General features: G+C 53.6%; 1 protein-coding gene across 2 annotated transcripts; it reads left to right on the top strand.

The window, feature by feature from the left end:
• Nucleotides 1-1348: 1348 nt before the first annotated feature.
• Nucleotides 1349-15950, top strand: HEATR6 (HEAT repeat containing 6). 2 transcript variants are annotated; one of them, XM_063402897.1, is made up of 20 exons: nucleotides 1349-1549; nucleotides 2100-2207; nucleotides 2582-2722; nucleotides 3827-3942; nucleotides 4313-4427; nucleotides 4650-4751; nucleotides 4940-5077; nucleotides 5933-6186; nucleotides 6476-6653; nucleotides 6929-7135; nucleotides 7769-7868; nucleotides 8056-8417; nucleotides 9236-9358; nucleotides 9864-9950; nucleotides 10708-10842; nucleotides 11886-12008; nucleotides 13041-13165; nucleotides 14163-14259; nucleotides 14623-14766; nucleotides 15232-15423. In XM_063402897.1, the coding sequence occupies exons 1-20, from the start codon at nucleotides 1385-1387 to the stop codon at nucleotides 15277-15279; spliced, it is 2868 nt and encodes a 955-aa protein (XP_063258967.1). In that variant the 5' UTR covers nucleotides 1349-1384; the 3' UTR covers nucleotides 15280-15423. The 2 variants fall into 2 exon arrangements, with proteins under 2 accessions (XP_063258967.1, XP_063258966.1); XM_063402896.1 differs by having other exon boundaries at nucleotides 1350-1549; nucleotides 14623-14827; nucleotides 15232-15950.
• Nucleotides 15951-24827: the final 8877 nt, after the last annotated feature.

The following is a 24827-nucleotide window of genomic DNA, read 5'->3' as shown; positions in this document are numbered from 1 at the left end:
GTAGCAGCCCACGTTTAACAGTGGAGGACTTGTGCTATTTTCCCTCCTGGCCACTGCTGAATGCTGCAGTTGGGGGATTTGGAGGGGTTAGTAAACTCGGAATATTGCCAGACACTGGCAAGATGTGTCTTGGTGTAACATCACTGGCTTCAGTGGATTATTCCCCAAACCCTCAGTGTTCTTACCCAGCTCTCAGTTGGTTTTGTTGCTTTACAACCCATGGGACACTGTCAATCATGGATTTATTGGGGCCTCACAAACTGGGGGCTGCTGTCAGAACACACATTTCAGCACCATTAAAAAAAAAAAGGAAAAGAAGAAAGAGCTTTAAATATGTATTAAGAAGTCTTTAAAATAATAAATCACAAAATAAAATGGTGACAAAGGAAACAAAACAAAACAACAAAAAGGTCCCCAAGTGTGGGTTTGGTAGGAACAGAGCTCTCTAAAATCTCTCAGGACTCTGATGATCCTTGTGGGTCTCTTCCAACTCAGGATATTCTGTCATTGTATGAAAATCACCCCTGCACAATAATAACATGCCTGGGGCTGTCTCTGCGCTGTGTTTCCCTGTGCCTGCTGCAGAGGCCTTTAGGGACTTCTGAGGATCAAACAGCACAGGATAAATGGAATGATAAAGGAGCAGAGCAATTACCCCTAACCAGCCAGCCCAGGGCACAGAAGGACGCCAAGGCCACAGCACTGGTGGCACAAAAAGTGCTTTTCTTACTCAGGGTGCTCGTGTGATAAGGAAATGGAAGGAGGGAAAACCAGAGGTAAGGCTTTGCCTGGATGTGACATGGAAGGAAAAGGCACCGTGCCCTGGAGCTTTCCTGTTCCTTCCCAGGTGAGTGCACAGCCCACCAGCATTAATGACCTCAAGGGGAGCGGTTCCTGCTCACAGCCGCTGGTCCCGGTGTCCCCGGTGCTGTGTGATGGCAGAACGTGCTGTGTCTGAGCGGAACCGGCTATGGTCAGAGCTGGGACAGGGCTACGGCACAGCAGCCCTGATTTTGGGTTATGACTGCCACAGCCACCACGCCAAGAGCTCCACATCGGACACCGGGAAAGTTTCTTCACGGAACAGCCTGTCCATCCCTGGCACAGGTGGGGGATGCCGCGTGGATGTGGCACTTGGGACACGGCTCGGTGATGGCCTCGGCAGCGCCGCGGTGGTCTCGAGGGGCTTTCCCCGCCGGGCTCACTCTGCGGTTGAACACCAGCTCCTGTTCCCGCCCGCCGCCGCCCCGGGCTGTCCCACGGGCGGGCGGCACCGCCACCTGCCGCGGGCCCGGCCCGGCCCTGCCCTCATCCCGCCGGGCCGCCGTAGCGCGGCCGCCCCGGAAGGGCTCGGGTTGCCGTAGCGGCGGGGCGGGGCGCGGCTATGGCGGAGCCGGGCCCGGCCGGCTCCGTGCGGCGCTGCCTGGCGCGGCTGGGCGCGCTGCGGGCCCGGCCCGACGGCGCCCGCCGCACCGAGCTGCACCTGCTCTTCGACCAGCTCATCTCGGAGAGCTGCGGGCCCGAGCCCGCGGCCGCGCCCGGCCCGCAGGTACCGGCGGATGGGGGCGGCTCCGGGGCTGCAGGCGCGGGGATGTGTCCGCATGGGGAGCAGGAGGAGGAGGCGGCCCCGGCGCGGCCGTGCCCGGCTCGGAGCGCGCGTGTGGCGGGGCCGTGAGGGCGCGGCGTGCCGGGGGCTCTGCCCCGCTCCTGTGCCCGGCCCCGGGGTGGCTCTGAGCTCCGCTGCCCTGTGCCAAAGCGCTGCCGGGTGCAGATACAGTGGGTGACACGGACTGTGGACCTCGACAACTTTCATAATGTGATGCTGGAAAAATAGTAATTTTTTAAGCCTTAAAGCAAGCCCTTCAAAGCTGAGCACTGTAGATGAGCAGCATGGATGCTCTCCATTGGCAGCACACAGTACTTCATTATTACACTGTTTTATCTTCATTTTATTTCCAAGCGAGCTTACTTTGCACTTTAGGATTAATTGATCTTTTGGGCAGTGCTCTTCTGTTCCTTGATCTAGCTTGGTATTTTACTTGGGCCATTATTATTGTCCTTGTAGTCCCTAAATAATAAACTGAGGCTTTCTCTTCCAGGATGTTTGTGCTGTGCTTGTCCAAGCCTGTCAGTTGGTTCCCCTTGATCAGGAACATCTTGTCAGCAAAGTCTGTCAGCTTATCCATCACTTACTCAACAGATATCAGGTAGGGAGAGTTTGGTCATGGCTTTCCTGTCCCTCAATAAGCCAGTGGAATTCTGTCTTTTTCCAGGGCTTTGGAGCCGACCTTCAGAGTTAATTGGAATTTCACTGTAGTACTTATTTTTGGGTAGCTGAGGCTCTGATCTGGTTCTAACATGGTTCCTCATAAAACCACCTCTCAGTCAGAAGTGATTCACCATGGGAAATCATCTTGGTTTTAGGACACTTGTACAGATTTATCCATTTCTTGTCAGGTGTTGTCTCTGCTGGTGTGTGTTTTTAACAGCCAGATCACCCAAATCTGTGACCAATTTCCATGGGTTTAGTGACTTCAGCAGTACAAGATGATGTTTGTCCTGACCTTTTCTGTTACAACAGGTGATGGTTGATGAGCAGAACTTGAATTTCCTTCTCTCCTACTGCATCTCTGCTCTGAGGCAGTGCAGCTCCTGGACACATGTTGAAATTCTGCAAGCCTTAGCAGCTCTTGTTTACAATAATGGGCCTAAGTGTCAAAAGGTGAGTTGAACAGCGAGAAAGTAACAACAAAAATACTTGCACCAGTGCTGTTTCTACTTTATTTTTTTTCTGAAAGAATATAAAAAAAATCTCAAATTATGTTGCCTTTCATGCTAAGATTAGATCCCATTTAAATAATGGCTCATGTTTATGGGAAAGTTGAATTTCAGTTGTATTTATTAATAATTATTATTCCCACGTGGAATACTCTGTACCTGCAGGCTGCAGCTGTAGGGATCACCATTAAATAAGAGCACAGGCTTAGCCTGCACACCAACCACCCTGTGCCTGAGGCAGGAGGACCACAGGGAGCTTCAAATTGCACATGACTCCACAGGCTCCCCTGAGGATGCTGGAACCCATCCTGTAACCAGATCAGGGCTTTAGCTGGGTGTCCTTTCAAGCAGAGGCTCTCGGGTGTCAATCCCTGGTGAAGCTCCTTGTTGCTGCAGCTGACAGTGTTTGAAATGCTGAGTCCTCCTGCTGTCACCAGCTCGTGGCAGAGCAGTCCCTGCAGTTTTGCTGAGCTCCGGGTGGTGATGCTCACAGCTTGGGAGCTGCCAGCTTGTGTGGGCTTGCAGCCCGTGCAGTGGCAGCAGTTGGGTGCAGCAGTTGTTCCTAGCTTAGCTTCATGTCTGCGAGGAGAGCATAAACTGGGACTCAGCTGAGCTGTGCTCAACTCTGTCCTTAATACAAAATAAGAACACTTAAGGAGTGAAGGTTTTCGTGCTGTTTTTAAAAACATAAATCTGTCTCTGGAGTCTGAAATTGCAGCTGAGAATTTTTACGGTTTGTTTTACTTCTCATTATCCTGCTTTGATTTTTGATTGGTAATAAATTTAATAAATTCAGCTAATTTCACTAAGTCAGGTGTGCTCTGCTCATGATGGTTATCAGTGAGTGATCTCTCCTTTTCCTTGTCTCAACTCATGAGCCTTTCCTTCTATTTTCTCTCCCCTGCCCATCTGAGGAGCAGTTTTGGTGGACACCTGGTGTCCAGCCAGGCTCCAGCCACCTCCCATGATATTTAGTCCCCAAACAGCAGACCCAGGAGGCTGAGGGAGCAGCACTGAGCCCTAATGACCTCTGGTGGTTTGTTTTCAGTATCTCCCAGACCTGCTGGGCCAGGCTGGGCTCCTGCTGCAGTTCAGTGACCCTGCCCAGGCAGACGTGGAGCTCAGGAGGGCGGCTGTGCGCAGCATGGCAAACCTGTGTCTCAGGTGTGTACAGGCCTCTTCAGGTGGGTTAGAAAGTCTGCATCTGTCAGCACAGGGCCAGCAAGGTGGAGGTGCATGAATTTGAAATGAAGAGCTCTGGTGTTCCAAGATATATGTGCATAAACCCATAAATTCTCAGCCTTCTAGAAATAATGTTACCAGGATTTGTTTAGGGAAGAAAAGCTGTTGTGCTGTTTGGTTTTTCATGCAGAGGGTTTCCTTTTGTGCCCTTTATGGTAGAGCTAGCCCCTTTCAATCAGCCTTCCACCCATCTGGGGCTCTAACAGAGGGCTTGGGTGGGGCTTTGTGTAACTTGATGAGCCTGTGGACAGACTGTAAACCAACCTCGTGTCTCCTCCTGCTCTAATTTTAGTGTCCCTGCACAGCCATACCTGGATGAATCCTACAGAAGTGTCTGTTTTCAAACTTTCCTAAGTGTTCTGCAGTCTTCAAAAACCTCTGATGTGGATGACATCACTTTTTGCCTGGTAAGTGTGAGTCTAATTATCCAAAATACTCTTAATTATGAGATTGGGTGGCTGGAATATATGGAATTTGGAATGTTGTCAATTAAGATTTTGCTTTAATAGTCTATAATTTATCACATTACTGTCCCAGTTGAGCAAAACTGTAATTGCCTAGGAAGTTGCTTGAAAGATGTGAACCTTCAGCATTTTGTGAAGGAAAAGTAAGTAATTCTTGGTTTTCAGTTACTGCAAAGTGCACTGAAAGGTGTCCAGTCGCTTCTCAATGGTGGGAAGATGAAACTGATGCAAACTGACCAAATTGGAGCTCTTCTGGCAGTGTTAAAGGTAAATCCTTAAATCCCCCTGGAGAAAGAGGCAGACTCTGGGAGGTTCTGGGTGCTGTAAAGTGGGAAACAGTAGAAGATGAGCAAGAGGGAGCAGAGAAACCTGAGCCTGGGGGGAAATGGAGTGTGAGATACAAAGAAGAATATTGAGAAAGGCACAGAATGCTAACCTGTGTGTTCCTGTTGCAGAAATGCATGTTCCATGGGCTGCCAGGACTGAGCATAGAGGTGCCCACAGCCCTGTACCCTGCTCCCTTACCTCAGTATGATAAAAGGTCACCTGCCAAGCAGGAGCAGCCAGAACCAGCCACCTCCAAGCACGCAGGGGTAAGCTGGGCTGCCCCTGATTCTCCAGCCTGTTTGTTGTGGTTGTGTCTTACCTGTCCTGATACTGGTGGCTCTTCATGTCCTGAGCCTGTGGTACATTTCATTCTTTGCTTCAAAGGCGTTGATTATAAATTCTGCATTGCTTTGGGAACTCAAGTGACACGAACAAATGCTCTGCAGGGCTTGGCTTTCCTCAGTTAAGCTCTGTGCAACAATTATTCATCCATAGCCAAGAATTCCTGGCCTTCAGGCACGGGATTGATGCGTGCAAACTCACCAAAGCTTTTGATTTTAGAAGTCACGTTTTCCCTCCTAACACTTGCACAATTGTTTGACTCTTTCTTAGGGCAGTCAAGATCATTTAAGACTGATTTTTTGCTTCATCTGTTCTGCTTAATCGTTCTGCAGGTTATTTTTTAACCCTGTAAATACTTTGGATTACTGATTATCTGAAAGACATTAGAGAAAATAAAGTTATCTAGTCATGTTGACTTGTTTCTTTTTAGGTGCTGAGAGGAAAGCTTAGTTAGTGTTAGCTACTGTAAATCTAAAAGAACTACAGAAGTATTTAGTGTTGTTCTTTAATCACTTTTGTGTGAAATACGATTTTTGGCTAAAAGTTTCCTTGGATTTTGCTTTGCTGATGAGGAAGCCAAAGCTTCATTTTCGAGGCTATTCAGTTATAAACTGTTTACTTAGGTATCTCTGAAATTTTGTGACTGTTGCTACTAACAAGCAGAATTTAAAAACTCAGATACTGAAGAGTGACTGTTGCTGTGCGTAGAGTGTTGCAGAGACATGTAACTGCCTTTATGTTAAGTATTGACTGAGAAAAATCTTTTTTTTTTGTGCTAGAGCCGAAGAAAAAAGTGCAAAGGGAAACAAAAGAAGGGAGAGTTTGGGGAAGAAGGAAGAGAAGATTCAGGGGATGCAGGAAACGAGTCAGTGCTGGGATCAGGCCTGCAGAAATTGCACTTGGAGGAGGTGCAGAAGGGCCCTGGTGCTGGTGCTGGGAGCGGAGCCCTGTGCCCTGTGCAGGGCTGGAAGGGCGTCAGCAGCAGCGAGTCGGAGTACTCAGACACCGAGGGTGGAATTCAGAGCAAAGTGAGGTGACTGCTGTGCACAGAAACATGAAAACATGGGATCCATAAAATGCTTCCCCTTTCCTCCATCCTCCATCCTCTGTTCCTAATCAACACTGCCCAGTAAATCCAATTCCAATCCCTTCTGATTTGGAAATTGGAGGGCAGTAACTTGTGTTGGTTTGGAAGTAAATTTGCTCTTCCTCTTCGTGGTCTAAAAGATTTCCTCTCACAGCCAGCCACTAACACACATGGAAGAGGTGGAGTCCATCCCTTGTCCCTGCTGTTTTCATGAATCTTTTTGTTTGTGTTTCAGGTCTTACCAAGCCAATGTTCGCCAAGGGGCTCTGGCCTGTTTCCTCTCCACTATAAAGTCAATAGAAAAGAGAGTTCTTTATGGCTACTGGTCAGCATTTGTTCCTGATGCCCCTGGAATTGGCAGCCCCCAGTCTGTGTCCCTGATGACTATTGCACTAAAGGACCCTTCTCCAAAGGTGAGGCACTTCTGAGGACAAAAATTGTTCTGTTTTCACCTATTATCTTAGGAGTTGTCTTCTCTGGCCTTCAATAAGTATTTGGCTACTGCCCAAAAGTAAATAGGAAGCGTTGGCTAAGGAAATAAAGGATTGGTTCTATATTGCCCAAAGTTATGAAAAAAAGACAGTTGGAGTTGAATTTTCTCTTTCTAGAGAGCATTTCATATGTTTTAAAATTCTCCACCTGCTCAAAGGAGGTGTTAAAAGGTATCAAAAATGTTTTATCATTTCAGACACGTGCCTGTGCTCTTCAAGTCCTCTCAGCCTTCCTGGAGGGTTCTAAGCAGTTCCTCTCTGTGGCTGAAGATGCCAATGACCACAAGAGAGCTTTTACTCCCTTCTCTGTCACCATTGCTTCCAGCGTCCGGGAGCTGCACCGCTGCCTGCTGCTGGCCCTGGTGGCAGAGTCCTCCTCTCAGACACTGACACAAATTGTCAAGGTACTGCACTGCAAACGTGCCTCGTGCTGCCCAGGGGTGACTCTGCTTTCTGGAGAAAGATTGCACAGAATTGCTGTTGAGGAGTGAGGTGGTGGTGGTGAGAAACAAATCTTTGTCATCTCACAAGACTTCATTGACTGAATCATCCTGGAGAATCAGGGAATCACAGAATGGTTTGGGTTGGAAGGGACCTGAAAGATCACCTTGTTTCAATCTCCTGCTGTGGTCAGGGACACCTTCCACTAGACCAGGTTCCTCAGGGTTCCATTCAGAGTCTCGGGGTTTCTTTTCAAACAGATTCTCTTTTTCTGCTTCTTTTAGTCTTTTTGTAGCTGAATAAACCTATAAAATTATTCTGTAGACTCACATTGACTTTAAAACTGGAATCCAAATGGACAAATCCTTCCATGGGCTATCAAAATTCTTTAGTCTTTATGCCACAGACAGAACAGTTAAATGCTTGTTCTTAGGAGCCAGGTTTGTATCCAGTGTTCACACAGCAGATAATTGGGGTGTTTTTTTTCAGGTGCCCTCAGATAATGAGCTGTCTGAGTGACCTAAATTACAAATGTAAAAGCAAACGTGTTGGAGGCCAGGCTGACATTGTAACCAGCACCTTTCTCTGTGTTTCAGTGCCTTGCAAACTTGGTTTCCAATGCACCCTACAGCCGATTGAAACCTGGGCTGCTTACCAGGGTGTGGAACCAGATCAAGCCCTACATCTCTCACAAAGGTCTGCATTCTCTCTCTGTTATGTTCCTCCCCTCTTCTGTGCTCCATAAATCATAACTCAATAGCAGTGGATGTTTATGTTATAATCTATCTTGTCTGAAAACTGCTGAGCGAGGATGCTGGGCCGTCAGTGAGGTTCTAATGGAGCTTTTTTTTGCTTTTTGTTCTCTCTCCATTGTACATTGCAGATGTTAACGTTCGAGTTTCCAGCCTCACATTGCTGGGGGCAATAGTTTCTGTCCAGGCACCCTTGCCAGAGGTGCAGCTGCTTCTGCAGCAGCCCAGCTCCTCAGGGCTAAACAGCAGCGGCAGCGCGACCCCTCGGCGCCTCCTCCCCTGTGAGCAGTGGAGGAAAGCCCTGCCCTGGGCAGGGGAAGGCGCTGTGGGCAGCCCAGCAGGGTGTGCCCCTGCAGAGCCGTGCTGGCTGCTCCGCCTGTGCGTGTCCACCGTGGTGCTGCCCCGGGAGGATTCCTGCTCCGACAGCGACGCCGCCTTCCCGTGCGTGCCCAGCGCCTACGAGCCGTGCCCGCTGCGGCTGGAGGCCCTGCAGGTGGGAGGGGGCTCACAGCCAGCTCCTCCCTCACCTGGGGGTTTCCTTTGCCCCCTGCCTTCTCTGGGAGCTTTAGGCTGAGGCCGGTGCAGTGGGGCTGAGCTGCTGTGACTCAGAGAAATGTTTTGATTCAGCGTGGCTGTCCCGCTGCAAACCTGCTGCAAGTTCGTCTGCCTGTGATTTTTTATCTTCAGTATTTTTTTCAATATTAGTTGGGGGTGTGTGCTGGCAGACTGTGAGTGTTCCCTGTGCAAGCTCCTCCATACAGAATCCAAATTAAAGTTTTGGTGGGAAACAGTGGGAAAGAGCCCTGCAGTCGGTGAACAGTCTGCAAGGAGCTGTGGAGTGACTCAAGGAGTGCCTGTGGATGCTGAGGCTGGGCTTTGTTTTAATTCATGTAGTCACAGCAAGGGTAAGATTTTGTAACGTGCATCCCAAGAAGTCTCACATTTTTTCTGGAACAGTAAATATTTGTTAAATCCAGCTTCACTGGAGGCAGCAGCAGTATTACAGGGGGTACAAAATGTCTTGCTCTTAGTTTTTTTGGCTACAAGAGCCCTCACTTACAGTAAATAATTCATGGTCTTGCTACCTGATAGTGCTTCTGTGGCTCTTCTTTGAACAAGATAATGGAACAGGGAGGCTTTTAATCAGCTCTAGTATTCCAGAAATGCTGCAGGGTGTATCTGTTACATCAGAGTTCAGTATGTGGTGCTGGGGTTGGTTAGCCCATTAACATCATTTCAGTGTGTAGTTGGGGTATTTTGGGTTAACAGAAGGAAGAAATGCTCAATGGAATTTCTTTTGTCTGTGTTTAGGTGTTGGCTCTTCTTGTGAAAGGTTATTTCCCTATGGCTCAGAGCTATTTCCTAGAACTTGGAGAAGTGGCTTGCAGATGCATGGAGGAAATGGATCCATCCATTCAGCTTCATGGAGCCAAAGTAAGAGCAGGAGGACACATCAGCGTTGTTTTACCAAGTTAGTTTTATCTGTGTGCTTTGCAAATTCAGATGAGTGGTGATGAATATTCAGAACATGTGTGTGTGATATAGAAATGCAGCACCCTGACACTTTGAGAAATGCACCTCCTGCTTCCAGCCTTGAAGGCTCAGCAGAATTTTGTTGTTCTGCTGAGTCACCAGGAAGCTTGGGAAGTGCAAAGACTACAACACTGAGCATCAGCTGCTGCAGGGACTGGACTCTGTGACCCAAAGATTTCCTCCTGTAATTTGCAGTAGTTTGTTATGCTGTGCCTGCAGGAGCTTTATGTAGGAAAGGCTTTTCCTCTGATTTCAGTACTAGCAGGGACAGAACAGTCCAAACCAGTACCGAGTCTTTTATTTTTGTTCCCTGGGTGAGTAGATGCAGTCCTAGGTGAAAGTTCTGTAGTTCCATGGTCCTTGAGTCATCCCTGATGAAAACCTCCTTGCTTTTTGTTCTTTGCAGCTTCTGGAGGAGCTGGGCACGGGTGTCCTGCAGCAGCACAAACCCGACTCCCCCACTGCCCCCGAGCAGAGGGTGCCTGTCAGCGTGGTGAGTGTGACACTCCTTCCCTGGACCCTGCAAAGGCCCTGGCACAGACACAGATAAATAAATGCAGGGAAGCAGGAGGGGACTCAGACTGCAGCTTTATGGATGCCAGTATGGACAGTTTCTGGAGACTTCCTGCAGAATTTGGCCGTTGTTCTTGCCTGTAGACAGATGTGTTGGGGTTTACTTCTTTCACATGATATTAACCCTGTGTCTTTGCCTGTCCTCCTCCCAACTCTTGCAGTCTGCTGTAGTTCAGAGAGCTGGAAGAACAGCACGGATTTTGTGTGTCATTACTGATGCATAAAACTTGTAGAATTTTGGTGAATTTGCATTGTTAAAGAGCCATCCTACATTTTCTGGCTGGTCACAGGTGCAGAGGGAGTGACCACAACCACAATATATGTGAATTTAGAAAAAATTGTTAGCTGTTTGTTGGCTAAGTTTGCAGAAGCTGAGTGATATGGGCCTGTTGAAATCTTTCTTCTGTGAACAGAAGAAGAGCTTAAAAATGTATTTGGCTCCTGCTAAGTTTTGAGCCTACAAGACAGGAAATGTGTTCAGTAGCATCAGATCCCTGTTATTTGCTATGAATGTAAATTGTCAGGCAAATGAAAACACTCAGCTGTGTGGACTCAGGAGTGGGATTGCAACTCTATTTAATGTAGTTTGAACTTCAGGGTATGATGATCATCTTTAAGACAAGAGCTTAGGCTTAATTGCTGAATTTAAAAGATAAACCTGGCTGCTTCTGCTGCAGGTTGTGACCTTCTGGACGATGGTGTTGAATGGGCCTTTACCTGGCACCCTGCAGAGCTCCCCCCACCCCACTCTCCAGACCAGTGCCTGTGATGCCCTGTCCTCTATCTTACCAGAGGCTTTCAGCCTCCTGCAGGTAGGAGAACACACCTTCAAATGTGCTGTTTGTACCTTTGAGGCTTTGTCCTTGTCCACCAGATTACAGCAGTGAAAAGCCTTTTAAAACTCACCAAGACAAAGTAAAGGAACCTTCCCATTTTCTTTTCTCATTCTGACCATTGTGACTGCTGGAAGCTGGGAAGGGCAATGTCAGGAGTAATTAGCCTGTCAGAACAATTAAGCTGTGGGTCACAGCAGCTGTTTGGGCGTGCCATGAATACCCAGCCTTGGCAGTGATGCACAGGAGATGGAGAGCAAGAATTTAATGGCACGAGGGAGGGCTGGGGAATTGTTATTTTGCTGGTTCTCCTCTTTGAAGAGCCAGCTGAGCCAGCAGCCAGGGCCTGATTTGTGCACCCATTTGCACAACCTGTTGTGGGGAAATGTGGGCATGATGTTGTGCACCCATTTTTTTTTCCTTTGCAAGGTGAAATATGCTTTTAAACATGAAAGCCTTGGCAGTGGATCCCCCTGCATTGTGCAGCTCCTTCTGTGTCACTGTGCCCTTGCTGGGGAGTGCTCTGCCAGATCTCATTTGCCCAGGAATTGCTGGTCCAGCAGTATCTGTGGAATTCTCCAAGTACAGCGTGTACTTCATCCCCCTGTACTTTGATCCCATCCCCTCTCCTGTCCCTGTGGCCAAGTGGGGTCAGTCAGTGCCCACCCTGACCTTTTGTCATGGGCTGGTGAACTGCAACCTGCCCAGGCTGAGCTCACCCTGGTTAATGAGGGCAGAGAGGGAAGGAAGGCAGGAGCAGCCCATCCTGTCTGTGCTAGCTCTGATGGGCCATCCCTTCTGCTTTGGATGAGATTTAATAGTTTGATTTCCTTATGGTGGTCTTACCTAACAGCAGTGAGATCCTGTGTGCTGGCAGCATTCCTGTTTCCTGGGTGGGCTCCTGAAACAATTCCCTTTTGCTAGAGCGTGCTCTGAGTGGAAGCTCCTTCAGTTACAGGGTGTTTGAGAGCTGGTGTGTCCCTGTGGGGCAGAGCTCTCAGCAGTGCTGCTCCCCTTTGCAGGGTGACCAGCAGATCCTGTGTGTCACGCTGCTGCTCGGCCTCAACCACAGCGAGAACCCCCTGGTGAAAGCTGCTGCTGCCCGTGCCCTGGGAGTCTACATCCTGTTCCCGTGCCTCAGGCAGGTCAGAGCCAGCCCATTCCCTTCTTCTGAGCCATTCTGTAATGAACCAGAACGTGTAGAACGTGTTTGAAATGAATTCTCTTTACTTTTAGCCTGTAGTGTATTTATAGTTTCCCTTACCAGCTCCAGATCTGCCCTTGCCTTTGGTGTGAGAGCAGGATCAGTGCAGCTTGCAGGGAGCTGAAGCAGAAGTGAGAGGAAAAAGAGAGAGCTCAGGATCTTCCCAGGCTCTCAGGGGTGGAAACTGGAGGGGTTGGGTTGGCACAGAGGAGCTGTAGGAGGTGAGGGGAGCTGGCATGAGGGGAACACTCTGCAGGGCTCTGGGGACTTTAATGCTGGACTCCATCTTTGAGGTCTTTCCCAACCTTCAGGATTCTATGACTGTAACAAGTTTTTAATGTGAAGCCTTCAGTTTTGCTTAAAACTAAGAAATAAAGCTTATTTGGAGGGGAAAAAAGCTGGGTTTTTTTCTACAAAATATCATCTTAGCTTGGCTGAGCTGCAAGATTAGTTTTTCCAACGTAACCTTTAAGTGAATGATTTTAATAAAAAAAACATGCAGTAGCTGACTTTGGAGTTTAATTCCAAAATATTTTGAAAGAAAATCCTTTGCCATAGGCACATGTAAAGTGCCATAGAAGAGAAGATTAGACAGGCAGCTCAACAGGGAGCTTGGAGAAGCAATTACTTTAAGAGTGGGATTTGATGAGCATAAGGTTGGCAGTTCATGTAATTATGTTAAAATCCAAAGTAACTAAATCACCAATGGAATTAAATAATCGGTTGAAGCTTTTCTGCAACAGCTACCCAAGAGTGGTGGACTTGGTCAGCATTCAGGCTTGGACTGTTAATTAAAGGTCAGGCAAAGCTGCAGAGAGCACCATGAGCTCATTAAAAGGTGTCACCTAGAAAAGTAAATGAACAGAGCTGGTCTCTCTCCCATTTTCCCTGGAAAAAAACCAGTGTGTGTTACCAAGGAAATCACCTGTGCTTTGAGAACTTTGTAACTTTGCAGCAGTTTTTGCTTTGACAGGATGTGATGTTTGTGGCAGACACAGCAAATGCCATCCTGAATTCCCTCCATGACAAATCTCCCAACGTCCGTGCCAAGGCAGCCTGGTCCCTGGGCAACCTCACAGACACCCTCATCATCAACATGTACGTGTCACCCCTGCCCTGCCCTGTCCCAGGTGTCACCCCTGCCCTGCCCTGTCCCAGGTGTCACCTCTGCCCTGTCCTGTCCCAGGTGTCACCCCCTGTCCCAGGTGTCACCCCTGCCCTGTCCTGTCCCAGGTGTCACCCCTGCCCTGTCCCAGGTGTCACCCCTGCCCTGTCCCAGGTGTCACCCCCTGCCCTGTCCCAGGTGTCACCCCCTACCCTGCCCTGTCCCAGGTGTCACCCCTGCCCTGTCCCTGTCGCAGGTGTCACTCCTGCCCTGCCCTGTCCCTGTCCCAGGTGTCACTCCTGCCCTGCCCTGTCCCTGTCCCAGGTGTCACCCCTGCCCTGTCCCTGTCGCAGGTGTCACTCCTGCCCTGCCCTGTCCCACCTTGCTCCAATCCCTGTCCAGCCTGCCCTTGGACACTTCCAGGATGGGACAGCTACAGCTTCTCTGGGCACCCTCACAGGGCTCAGGTTTTTTTCTAATATCTGATTTAAACCTACTCAGTTTGAAGTCATTCCCCCTTGTCCTGTCACTCTAAGGAGAGACTCTTTAAAACTTTTCACTTTCTAGTTTTCCATTTCTTGTGTGTTGCTTGGTGTAATTACATGGTTCCTTTACTTTCAACATAACACAGAAGTAAAATTAATAAATATTTAACCCTTCCTCAAGCCAGAGAATGAGGGAAGCCCAACCTACTGTTACATTTTTAACAGGAAAATAGTTATCATATATTCCTGCTGCAGAATTGCCCCTGAGCCATTCCTTGCCCTCTGTTTTTTATTACAGACTTAACCATTGCTAACCAGCTTTCTTGCATTGATAGTTTGGTTTTAAATTAATAAACATAGTGGTCACATGCAGAAAGGTCTGCCTTATATATTAGCCTTCTAAAGAGTGAAGGTTGTTTGTTCATGGGCCTTTATAACGGGTGGTTTCACATCTTTGGGGATGGAGCAGCCGAGCTGGGGGTTCACAGGGTGATTCTCCTGCCAGGGAAACCATGGGCCAAAGCTTCCAGGAGGAGCTTTCTGATCTGCTGCTGCTGAAATTGCTACGGTCTGCAACAGAAGCATCCAAGGACAGAGACAAGGTAAGGCTGAGGGGAAGGAGGGTGGAGTTGGTGTAGTTAACTCCTGCATTAAAAAAAGGAAAAAGGCACCAGTTACTTTAAGTCTCTTTGCCCCAACATTTGAGGGGAGCTGCAGCCCTGAGGGCTGGTGTTCAGAGGTTTCCTGTGTTGTTTCAATTGCAGGGAATTTGACTGGGCTTTTCCACAGGGCAGGGGTTTTTGGTTTGGTTTATGGCCATTTGCAGAGAATGATCTTTCTGCTGCCATTTAGAAGACACAGTGTGATTCCAGCTGTGCTCCTTGCTGGCTCTGAGATGATTTCACAGCAAGCTCGGCAAGACGTGCTGGCAGCCCGAGAACTGGGGAGGATTTTGTGTGTTCCAGGTGAAGAGCAACGCTGTGCGTGCCCTTGGGAACGTGCTGCATTTCCTGCAGCCCTGCCACGTGGCCAACCCCAGGTTCAGGGAGGCCATGGAGGAGTCCCTGCAGGCGCTGATTGCCACGGTGGGCAGCGAGGCCACCATGAAGGTGCGCTGGAACGCGTGCTACGCGCTGGGGAACGTCTTCAAGAACCCTGCCCTGCCTCTGGGTGAGAGCCTGCGCCCCTGCCCGGGGCTGCCTCGGCACCTGGGGGCTGCTCACGTCCTCACAGGAGAAGGGGAAGCCAAGGGAGCTGAGTCCTGCTGCTACAGCTTTCCCAGGGCTCTTCCCAGTGGGAAAGACTCACTCCTTCAGTGCCAGTGCAGGTGTAACTGCTGTGTTCTGTCATCCAAGGAAAGAGTGTGAGGCTGGATTAGAGGGTGAATAAATGCCAAATGTCCTCTTGTAAAAGTTTGGGAGATTAACTGTTTAACTAATACTTCATAACCTCTGATTCTCTCATTCAAACCACAATAAATTCAATAAATGTAAGCCCATTAAATATTCAGGATACATTTATCGTTTTGCATATTTTGCCTGATTTAAAAAGAGTTTTTTTGGGTTTTTTTTCAGGAGAGGCTCCTTGGGCCACGCAAGCTTTCAGTGCCCTTTCCTCTGTAGTCAAGTCCTGCAAGAACTTCAAGGTGCGAATCAAGTCTGCCATGGCCCTGTCCATCCCCAGCAGGAGGGAGTGCTACGGCTCCACGGAGCAGTTCTGCCAAATCTGGAGTGCCTTGGTGGTGGCCCTGCAGAGGAGCGAGGACACCGAGGACTTCCTGGAGTTCAAGTACAGCTCCAGCCTCAGGACCCAGATCTGCCGGGCTCTGCTGCACCTCCTGGGCCTGGCCAGGGCCACGGACCTGCCCCTGCTGGGAGCCACCCTGCGGGAGCATGGGGAGGCCATCAAACCCTTCGTGCTGCAGTACCTGCGGTCCTCGGGGGAGGAGAGCGAGGCAGGAGCGCACACGGACCTGGGGGAGAGGGAGAGAGGACTGCAGAGAGCCATCGAGCACCTCAGCGGGCTGGAGAGGGAGCTGCAGGGCAAGGCCAGGCTGAGAGTGTCCCTGTTCCTGCAGGATGTCCTGACAGACCACACCAGTGCCACCAAGCTGACAGAGGCTTGAAGGGAGCGCCCATTTCAGTGACCAAAACTCCACAGGGAGCACCGAGCTGTGTTCCCTTGCACAGGACATGTGGAGGAATGGATATTAAATTGAATATCCATATTATTATATCCTGATGATATTAAATATTTTATTTCAGACTTTATTAATAAAGCTTCTGGGACTTCGTTTTTGTATTACCATTATTTTTTGTTGTGTTTGGTGAACTCTGCTGTTGCCCTTCCTGGGGCTGCTTTGTGCACTTTGCTGTCACAGCGTCGCCACTTGGAAAACAAAGGCCTTTCCTCCTCTGTGTGTTTTATAAAGCTGCCTGTTCCCTCAGCTTATCTCAAAGCATTTTGTTCCTATTGCTGCAGGATCCAGAATCATGTTTGTAAAGCAGGGGGCTGGAAGAATTTTGTTTTTCAGAGCACTGCAAATGTTGTCACTCTTGTGGTCCTGCAATAAACCCAAATACGCCAATATTTGAAGAATAGCGTAGAGCAAACACCCTTTGCCTTTACCTGTCTGTGTTCCTGGTGTTGTACACCTGGCCTGTGCCTCCCTGCTGCCTCCACTCATTCTGTCTTCCAAAAAAACCAAAATTCCTTGTTTCCAAGAGGATGGAACTGTGCTGCCTAAGCCAGAAAATTCAAAGTAGGTTCTCCAAGGCTGGAATTTGGCTGTCCAAGCACCTCTGTGAGAGGTGCAGTGATGTTCTAACAGCACATGGATTCGTTTCTGGTCCTGGAGTTCTGTCCCATTCCTTCCCGCTGGTGTTACTTACTCTGTGTTTGCACTGTGCTTACTCTGCTGATAGCTGGGGAGTGCTGAGCTCTCTGATGTTGCTGGGCACAAATCAGCACCTCCAGGAATGAGCAGGGCTCGGGGGCTCTCAGAGTTAAGTGCCTGCTGTCCTAACCCCGGGCTGGATGTTTGAACAGAGCTCAGGGCAAGCCCTGCCTGTCGTAAAACCTCTGGGGGACACAGAATTCATCTGCTTTGTTCTTCCACCCTCAGCGCTGGTTTCAGCAGGCCTCAAGTGCTGAGAGTATCCAAAACTTCCTGGCGTAATGGAGTCTTTTCCAGGGGCTGGATGGGGCCAGTTCTCTGCCAGGGATGGCTTCTGCTGTGATCAGGCAGGGAAACCCTGGGGTGGAGGCAGAGCTGAGCATCCCTGCTGAGCCCTGGCTGCTGGGAGCACAGCTTTGCCTGGATTTCCTTCCCGAGGTCGCTGCCATCTCCAGAGCTGCCTCCCTGCTGTACCAGCTGGACTGCAGGTGCTGAGGCAGCTGTGGGACTTGGAGCAGGGCGTACCTGAGCTGAGTGTGCTGCAGCAGCCCCATCCAATGTCAGGCTGTTCTCTGAACAGAGAAATCTCTGCATTTATGCACCTCGGGAAGCAGGTGGGAGCTGCTGCTATTCCCCCAGGGCAGCAGCCTTTGCCGACCCTCTGGGGACAAAGGACTATGCCCTGCGTGTGCCCCGTGCCACCCCTCGCTGCCAATGACAGCCAGGGGCTGGGGAAAGGCAGCACCTTCCCCACCCTGGCCAAGGTTTTATTGTCCTGCCTCTTTATTGTTGTGTTTACAAGCCAGGCCCTTCAGAGGTTTTCCTATGAATAGTTCCAAGGAGAAGGTAATTACCTTATCACATGCAGGATGATTTATAGCCAAGGTGGCAAGGGACATTCAAGCTCCACATCGGCTCCGTTTGAAAGACAATCCTCCTGTTCTTCCGCGGGCTCACTGGGTGGGGAAAACAAAAGGGCTTTAGTGCCCGGCCCGATGCCGGCCCGGGGATGTCTCCTGCGGCCCGGGGAGCGTTTCCCCGGCCCTGCCGCCCACTGCAGCCCCGTGGGCTCCGCCCTGGGCAACGCAGCAAGGAGCAACCACAGCGGGTCCCCCACGGCGTCCCCGGGGCTGCTGAACCCCCCTCTCGCCTGCACCGAGCCATTTTGGTTGTTAGTTTTATTTTTAAAGTATTTTTTCCCTTCCCTCCAACAAGTGTCGCTATGACCGGGGGGCAGGGACAGTGGTTCAGCGGTCACCCTGCGGCTGCCGCGCCCCGAGCATCCCACGGCAGCCGCCTCCGTGTCCCGGGAGCGGCCCCGGTCCCCGGGCCACGAGGTGGCACCACGTCCCCGGGCACGGCGGCCACCGCGCCGCCGCTCGCTCCTGTCCCCTCGCTGGGGTCCCGCTTGTCCCCTCAGTGCGGTCGCGGGGTGCACGGGGGTCCCCGACAGGACACGGGTGCCGCCAGCCCGGGCACCCAGCGGAGCGCCCCGGGATCCGAGCGGGGCTGGCACGGCGCCCTCCCCGTGGGATAAAGGATAAACCTTTTTCCCCACGGGTGGGGCCGGTGCTCTGGTCCCGGGGATTGCCCACGGGGCCGTGCCTGCGGTGTCAGTGACACCGGCCGGTGAGCGATGGGGTGGCGAAGGCAGGGGTGACTTCCAGTGGCGGGGTCAAAGGGAAGAGGCTGATCCTCAGTTCATGCCTGCTGTCTCTCCCATAAAAAATGGCCCCGCGCTATCTCGCAGGCCGTCCCTCCCCGGGACCCGCTAATTCGGTGATTTTTATCCTGTCTGTTTTCCTTTGCTCCCCTCCGCAGCCTCCCGGCGCTCCCCCGGGGCGGCTCCGGGGTCGCCGCTGATGGATGGAGCCGGCACGGAGGAGGGGAGGTGGGCACAGCCCGACCCGGGTGGCCCGGCCCGGCTGGCACAGCCACGATCCTCCCGGGCTAAAGCCAGTTCAGGAAGGCTGTGGGCAAGGAGGGAAGAAAACCGTGGGCACTGCAGGGCTCTGGGCACCGCAGCGCCAAGTGGGGCTGGGTACAGAGATTCCAAAGGGGCTTGGCGAGCCCCGGGGAGCAGGACTGTCCCTGGGGTCATGCCTTCCTGTGCCACCCCCGGGAAAAGGGAGCCCACGCTGCTCCGGGGGGGTCCTCTGCCTCCCCGGGAGCCCAGACTGGTATTTCAGTCTAGACGTGCTGGTATTTTTTCAGTCCAGCAGATTTCCTTGATGGCCCAGCGGCGGAGCAGGGCACGCTCGGCAGGCTGGCACAGCTGCAGGGCGGGGGTGCCCACAGGGGCACAGCCCGGGCAGGAGCTCCCGGAGCAGCGGGAAAAACGCTTACACTGGAATGGGAGGGAAAACTATGTGGAACTTGAAATTTGCTCATAAACCCGGGCCTGCCGGGTGGGAGGCTTGCCACATCTTGCTCGAGCGGAGGGCTGGGTGATTCAACAGCCGCCCCCGTCCTGCTGCCCCTGTGCCGGGGCTGGGCTGGGTAAACACTCGGGGGGACCCGCTCGGTGCCTCGGGTCGGTCCCCTCGGTGCCGACGCCGGGCCGATGCTTTTAGCAGCTGCCTGCCCAGGCAATGCCCCTCTGCGTGCCACCCATCCCATGGGGACCCATCCCAGGACTGCCGCGGGGACAAAGGCGGCTTTCAGGGCCCCGGCCGTGCTTGGGCGGCCTCGGAGATGTGTGAAATTCGGCTTTGGCCCAGCTCCTTCCTGGAGCGGAACTGTTCTCAGCGAAACCGTCCCCACCACCCGCCCTAATGGCTTTTCTCTGTGCGCCCGCATTAATGAACGCGAGGCCCAGCCTAATCGGGGGGAAGCCATGCAAGTAATTGCCTGAATTTTTAATTCGGGGTTATGATAGGGGAATCAAAGTCACACGGCAGCCGCTGAGGCCGCCCGCGGCTCCGCACCATTGACTCCTGCAATTCGTTTTTGATTTTTGCCCTCCCGGCTCCCCCCACGGCCCGGTGGGGACCTCGCTGGTGGCCAGGGCTGGACCCTCCCAGGGAGGGCACCCGGGGCAGAGAAATGTGCTTGGAGTGGGGGTCTCACCTGCAACAGGGGCTGGGTGAGCCAGGCTGTGCCCGTGGGGGGCTCCAGGCACAGGTGGGAAGTTGTTGCCAGCCTCCAACAGCATTTCCTTGTGGAGAGATGGATTTTACTGTCCTTGGGACCTTTTGAATTTCTCTGGTTCTGTTGTGGCAGCTCTTTCCCTCATCCTGGGGAGCCACCAGTGAAGACTCCTTAAGGAGAGTGTGTCTGGTGCCACCATTGTCACACGAGGGCCAAGTGACACAGACACCTATGGCCATGGGGTGACACGTGGGATGCTGGGGCTGGCCAGGGTTTGGGTTGGGGCCTCCCTGTAGTGCAATTGAGACTCACACTGAAGCTGCCCCAAATTTGGGACCCCTGTCCTCAGGGAGCTGCTCCAGCCCTGAGCATCCCCTGGGCCTTGGCACTGACCACACTGCTTTTGTTTTCCCAGAAAACAACCCCACCTCCACGCTGGTTCCAGCTCGCTTCCCTCCACTTTGTCTTAAAATTAATAAAGAGTCAGAGGACGGGTGGCAAAGCAGAATGGCATCCGTGCAATGCCTGCCCCTGTGGGGACACCGTGGCCACAGGGCCACCCTGCCTGGCACCGGGGTGCAACGGGAGGAGCCACAGGGCCAGTGCCACCCTGGCCACGGGGCACGGCCGGGCGTGGGACGGTCCCCGCGGGCACAGGGCAGCCCAGCTCTGCTCGGGGACCCGCTGCCAGCCCGGCTGTGCCCCGTGACCCCGTGTTTGGGGTTTGGGCCGCTGTTGTGGTGTTCCTTGTGCTGCGATCCCATGGGCAGATAGCATTGTTTGCCCTGACACGTAAGCCAGTGACAACCTGCAAGAGCTCTGGCATGGATTCCGAGCGCTCTCCCGGCCTGCCCTGCTCCCAGCGCCTTTTTATAGCCCAGCAGAACTTGTTTTGCTGTGGCAGCGAAGCAGAACCGGAGTGTGAGCTGGAGCTGAGGGGGGACGTGTGCGCGGTGGCCGTGGGTGCTGGGTCACGTCCGCACCCCTGCGGCCCCAAACGCCCCTGCAGCGGGGCCCTGCTCCCCACGGCTGCCCAGCTCCAGCCCTCCCCGCCAGATCAGCACTGGGGAGGCTGAGGAAGCCTCCAGGCTCTGAAAATGAGGGGCCTGGGGTTTTGGGGGGACCCAGAGTGGAGGCATTCTGCTGGGGAGGGAGTTTGATGGGAAGGCCACCAGTGCAGGACACGATGTCATGGCCATGGGCAGGGGACAAGCTGAGGTGGTCCTGACCTCCACTGCCTGTCCCCCTGGCACAGTAAAGGGACAGCAAGCAGCCCCAGAGGGGTCCCACCTGCAGGTGAGGGGCCACCAGCCCCTCTGTGCCCCCCAGAGCAGCAGAGCCTCGGCACAGGATGGGAGGTGAAGACGGATTATGAAAGTGTTTCTTTGCTTTGCTTTTGAGAAAGGAGAACTTCAAAGGGGCCATTTATCACCAGACAAAGAGAGTCGCGAGTTATTTGCAAAGTGTAAGGGAGAAACATTAATTATCAGCATGACAGACAAACACTGCTGCCGGGTGTCCTCCTGCCCACCCTGCGCCCTGTCCCTGCAGGTCCTGGGTGGCTCCTGTCCCCCACCATGTGCCAGCCCCAGCTCCTGTCTCCTCTCCTCCACCTGTGCCAGGTGAACCTGCGGGGCTCTGGGTGAGGACACTGGGGTGATGGATGTCCCCAGGGTGATGCATGTCCCCAGGGTGATGCATGTCCCCAGCATGAGTGCACCCACATGGCTGGAGGGGCACCATGAGGGTTCCCCATTGTGTCCCCAGGGCTGGCACTGCTGCCAGCACAGCCCTCCTGGTGCCAGCCCTGCCCCTGTGGGGTGAGACCAGGCAAGGTGGACACCAGATGGAGATAAATCCACACCCTTCAATCCATTCCTGAGCCCCATCTCTTCCTGGATGATGCCCAGGTTTGTGTTTGCTGTGCTCGGAGCAGGGGACACAGAGGTGGAAGAGGAGTCATTTCCACACCAAAGCCTCGCTCTGTAGCTTGGTGACAGCTTGGACACGTCCCTTTCCTGGGAGCTGAGTGGGTTGTGTGGCACTGCCCGTGATGGGGTATCTGTGGGGTGTCAGTGGGGTCTCTGTGCTGGGGACTGCAGGGGACAGGGACAGCAGGGCTCAGGTCAGAGATGGGGCACCCTACCACTGAGCCTGTCTCCCAGAAACTCTGCAGAGGGAGAGCCAAGGCTCTGCCGCTGACCTGGGAGGGAGAAGACAAGCAAAAAGGTAATTTGCATCCTAAACAAAAGTGCCAGCAGGCCTGCCTTCCCAGAGGGTGAAGGTGGCAGCTCCGTGGTGCTGGAGGCTGTGGCCATCGGGGTTTTGGGGTACGAGGGCCCTGCTGGGCGAGCCCCCGGGGCGGGCAGCTCTTCCTTTCATGTCTGGTCCCTCCCGAAACCACAGCTTCCCCTGGGCCCGCGCGGGGATCAACCGCGGGTCATATTTAATAAAGGTGGGGATGGGAGAAGCCTTCAAAACATTACATCACCTCGGTGTGGGGGAGGCGCAGGCAGGCAGGGAATGCGAAAATCTCAGCGCAAGTGGGGGCAGAGGAGAAAAAATCTCCGTGAGGGGGTTTAATGGGCCTGTTTTGGTGGGAACTCTCTTGCCCACTGCCCGCGAGGTCAGAGGCGGTGTCTGCACGCGCTCAGGCGTTAAATGAAAGTGCAAGGAAAAAACGAGGGGCAGATACGAAATGCGTAAGCGTGCCCGTGGCAGAGATCCCCGGTGGCTCGCAGGAAAGGTCCCAGCAGAGCCGTGTGGCTGCCGTGTCCCCGCTCTGCCCGGTGTGAGGGTGGGCACGAGGCTGAGGACAGGGGGGTGCCCTGGCCGCTGGCTCCTGTGCCGTGCCAGGAGCAAAGTCCCCGCACCGTGAGTTGTGCCCGTGGCTGACCCCGTGCTGGCCCTGCGGGGACGCCTGGCACCGACGGCCTCGCTGCAGCCTGGCCCAGGGCAAACCCTGCCGGCCCCTCCGTGGGGATGGAGGAGCATTGGCCACGGGAAGGGATTGCCTGGCCCAGGCAGTGGCAGCGGGATGGTGACTCCCTCCCTGTGGACAGTGCGGAGGGATGGGCCGCTGGTGTGGTCCCCGCAGCCTCTGAGGTGATGGGGAGCGGCAGGTGAGGCTGTTCCAGCCCCGGGAGCTGCCGGCCAATGCGGGCTGGCTGCGGACCAGGTGGCTTCGGAGGGCTGAGGGGCAGAGCAGAGCATGCTCAGATTAAAAAAACCCTCCCGGTGCGGCCGCCCTGCATTCCCAGCCGCAGTCACCTCCCGCCGAAAGCTCGGGCTGATGCTCCCGCCAGGCTGGGGCTGGGAAACTATGTGCTCCCAGCCCCGCGGGGCACCCAGCGGCCCCCCGAGCCGTAATGACCACGCTCTTCTGCTGAGAGGAGTTAATGAGCTGTGCCGGACAACGATGGGAAAGGGCCGCTCGCAGGGAGGCTCCTGACATCGCTCAGAGGAGCGGGGCGTGGAAGAAGGGGGAAGAGCAGTGGGGTGAGAGAGATGGACCAGAAAACGATATCCACTTCATTAGCCAGGTAGTTCCAAATGTGTGGAAACAGGACAAGGTCCAGGGCACCCACTGTGACAGAACATTATTATCATGCGATGCCATGAAGCCTGTGCAAAGACCAAGTCAAAGCTCACCAGCCCACTTGAAAGGGAAAGGGACCTTCTGGGAGCAGGAGGCAGGCTGTTCCCAGGCCGGGGCGGGGTGGGGGTGTCACAGCCGTGCCGGGGGGTCTGGGCGCTCAGCCCGGCTCCCGCTCTCCCCTGGCACCTGCAGAGCCTCCCACAGACTGCCCGGGGCAGGAGCCTGCGAGGGGCAGCAGTGGGAGCGCGGCCGGGGCACGGCGGGTCTCAGACACATCCTGGTGGCACTGAGTGGCAGCTCGGGGGTGGCACAGGCCCTGCACGGTCCCTCAGCCCCACGGGTGGGTGCTTTGGTGTCTCTTCCATCACTGGGGATCTGGAGAACTTGGGGGTGATCAGGGACCTGCTGTGGTGTGAAGGATGAGGGCACCTGTGGGTGCAGGGCGTGTGCCACTCGTCCTCAGGGGTGGGAGGACAGGGCACAGGGGGAACACTCACCATAACCCAGCCCCTGCACCCTACAGACCCTTGGGTGCAGGGCACAGCAGAGCTGGGGAGCCCCTCAGCCTCACCCAGAGGATTCACACGGTGCTGGGTGTGAGGGAGCTGCTGTCACCTCCCTGTGCAGCCTCAGCTCGAGGGACCTGAGCTGGGGATTTGCTTGGCTGGGCCGAGGGCTCCAAGCTGGGAGCCAGGAAGGGGCTCTTTGGGATTTTGCAGTCCTCTCTTCTCTAGGTTGTGCTCAGGCTGCCCTGTGCCCTCGACAAACCCTGTGTGCCCCTTGTGTGCTCACCCACAGCCTCCCTCCCAACACACGGAGAGGTCTCCTGCTCCTTTGGGTGCTGATCCCCAGCATCCCACTCCTGCCTGTGCCTCTGCCCCGTCCCCACAGGGCAGGGGGGCTCTGAGGGTGCTGTGCTGCCATCCTGGCCCCGAGCTGCTCCTGTTCCACGGGGCAGGAATGGTTTTATCGATGGTTCAGCCTGTTCAGCCCGTGCAGCTCCCAGCAGCTGCTCCCGCCGGCGGGCACAGGCTGTTCCCTGCCGAGCCCTGGGGCTTTTCCCTTCCCTTCCCTCTGCCTGGCTCTGCAGGAGCCCAAACTGCCACCAGCTCCCCAGGGTGTTTAACTGAGAGGGGATCCATGGCCGGTGGTGTCAGGGACCAGCAGCTCCTGAGGGGCTCTGGGGTTGCATTTGGGGTCTGCCATGGGTGCTGGTGGCTGGCAGGATTTTCTGTGTGTTCTGAGATGGGAAGTAGCTCTGGTTGCCCTGGAAAAGTCTGAATCTGGGCTGGGGGCACTGGGTTTAGAGCTGTTGGCCTTTGGCAGGGCTGCCATTCAGGTGCCAGCCAAGAGCAGCAGGAACTGGAAGAGCTTTGGGCAACTGGGCAGTCATGAGTGGAGATTTCAGGCCTGCCTTGCCCTGAAGGGTCCCAGGCTCGTCTGTGCCGTGCCCTGGGTGTGGCGCTGCCTCTTGGCTTGTGCCTGCTTTGATTTAAGTGAATTTGTTGATCTTTGGGACTTGGTGCATTCCCAGCAATAGGAAAAGCAGGCTTTGTTCAGATCCCAGGGCACAGCTTGGATCTCTT

The sequence above is a fragment of the Prinia subflava genome, chromosome 8 (assembly GCF_021018805.1).
Source record: "Prinia subflava isolate CZ2003 ecotype Zambia chromosome 8, Cam_Psub_1.2, whole genome shotgun sequence".
NCBI lineage: Eukaryota > Metazoa > Chordata > Aves > Passeriformes > Cisticolidae > Prinia > Prinia subflava.
This window is presented reverse-complemented; position numbering and strand designations above follow the sequence as displayed.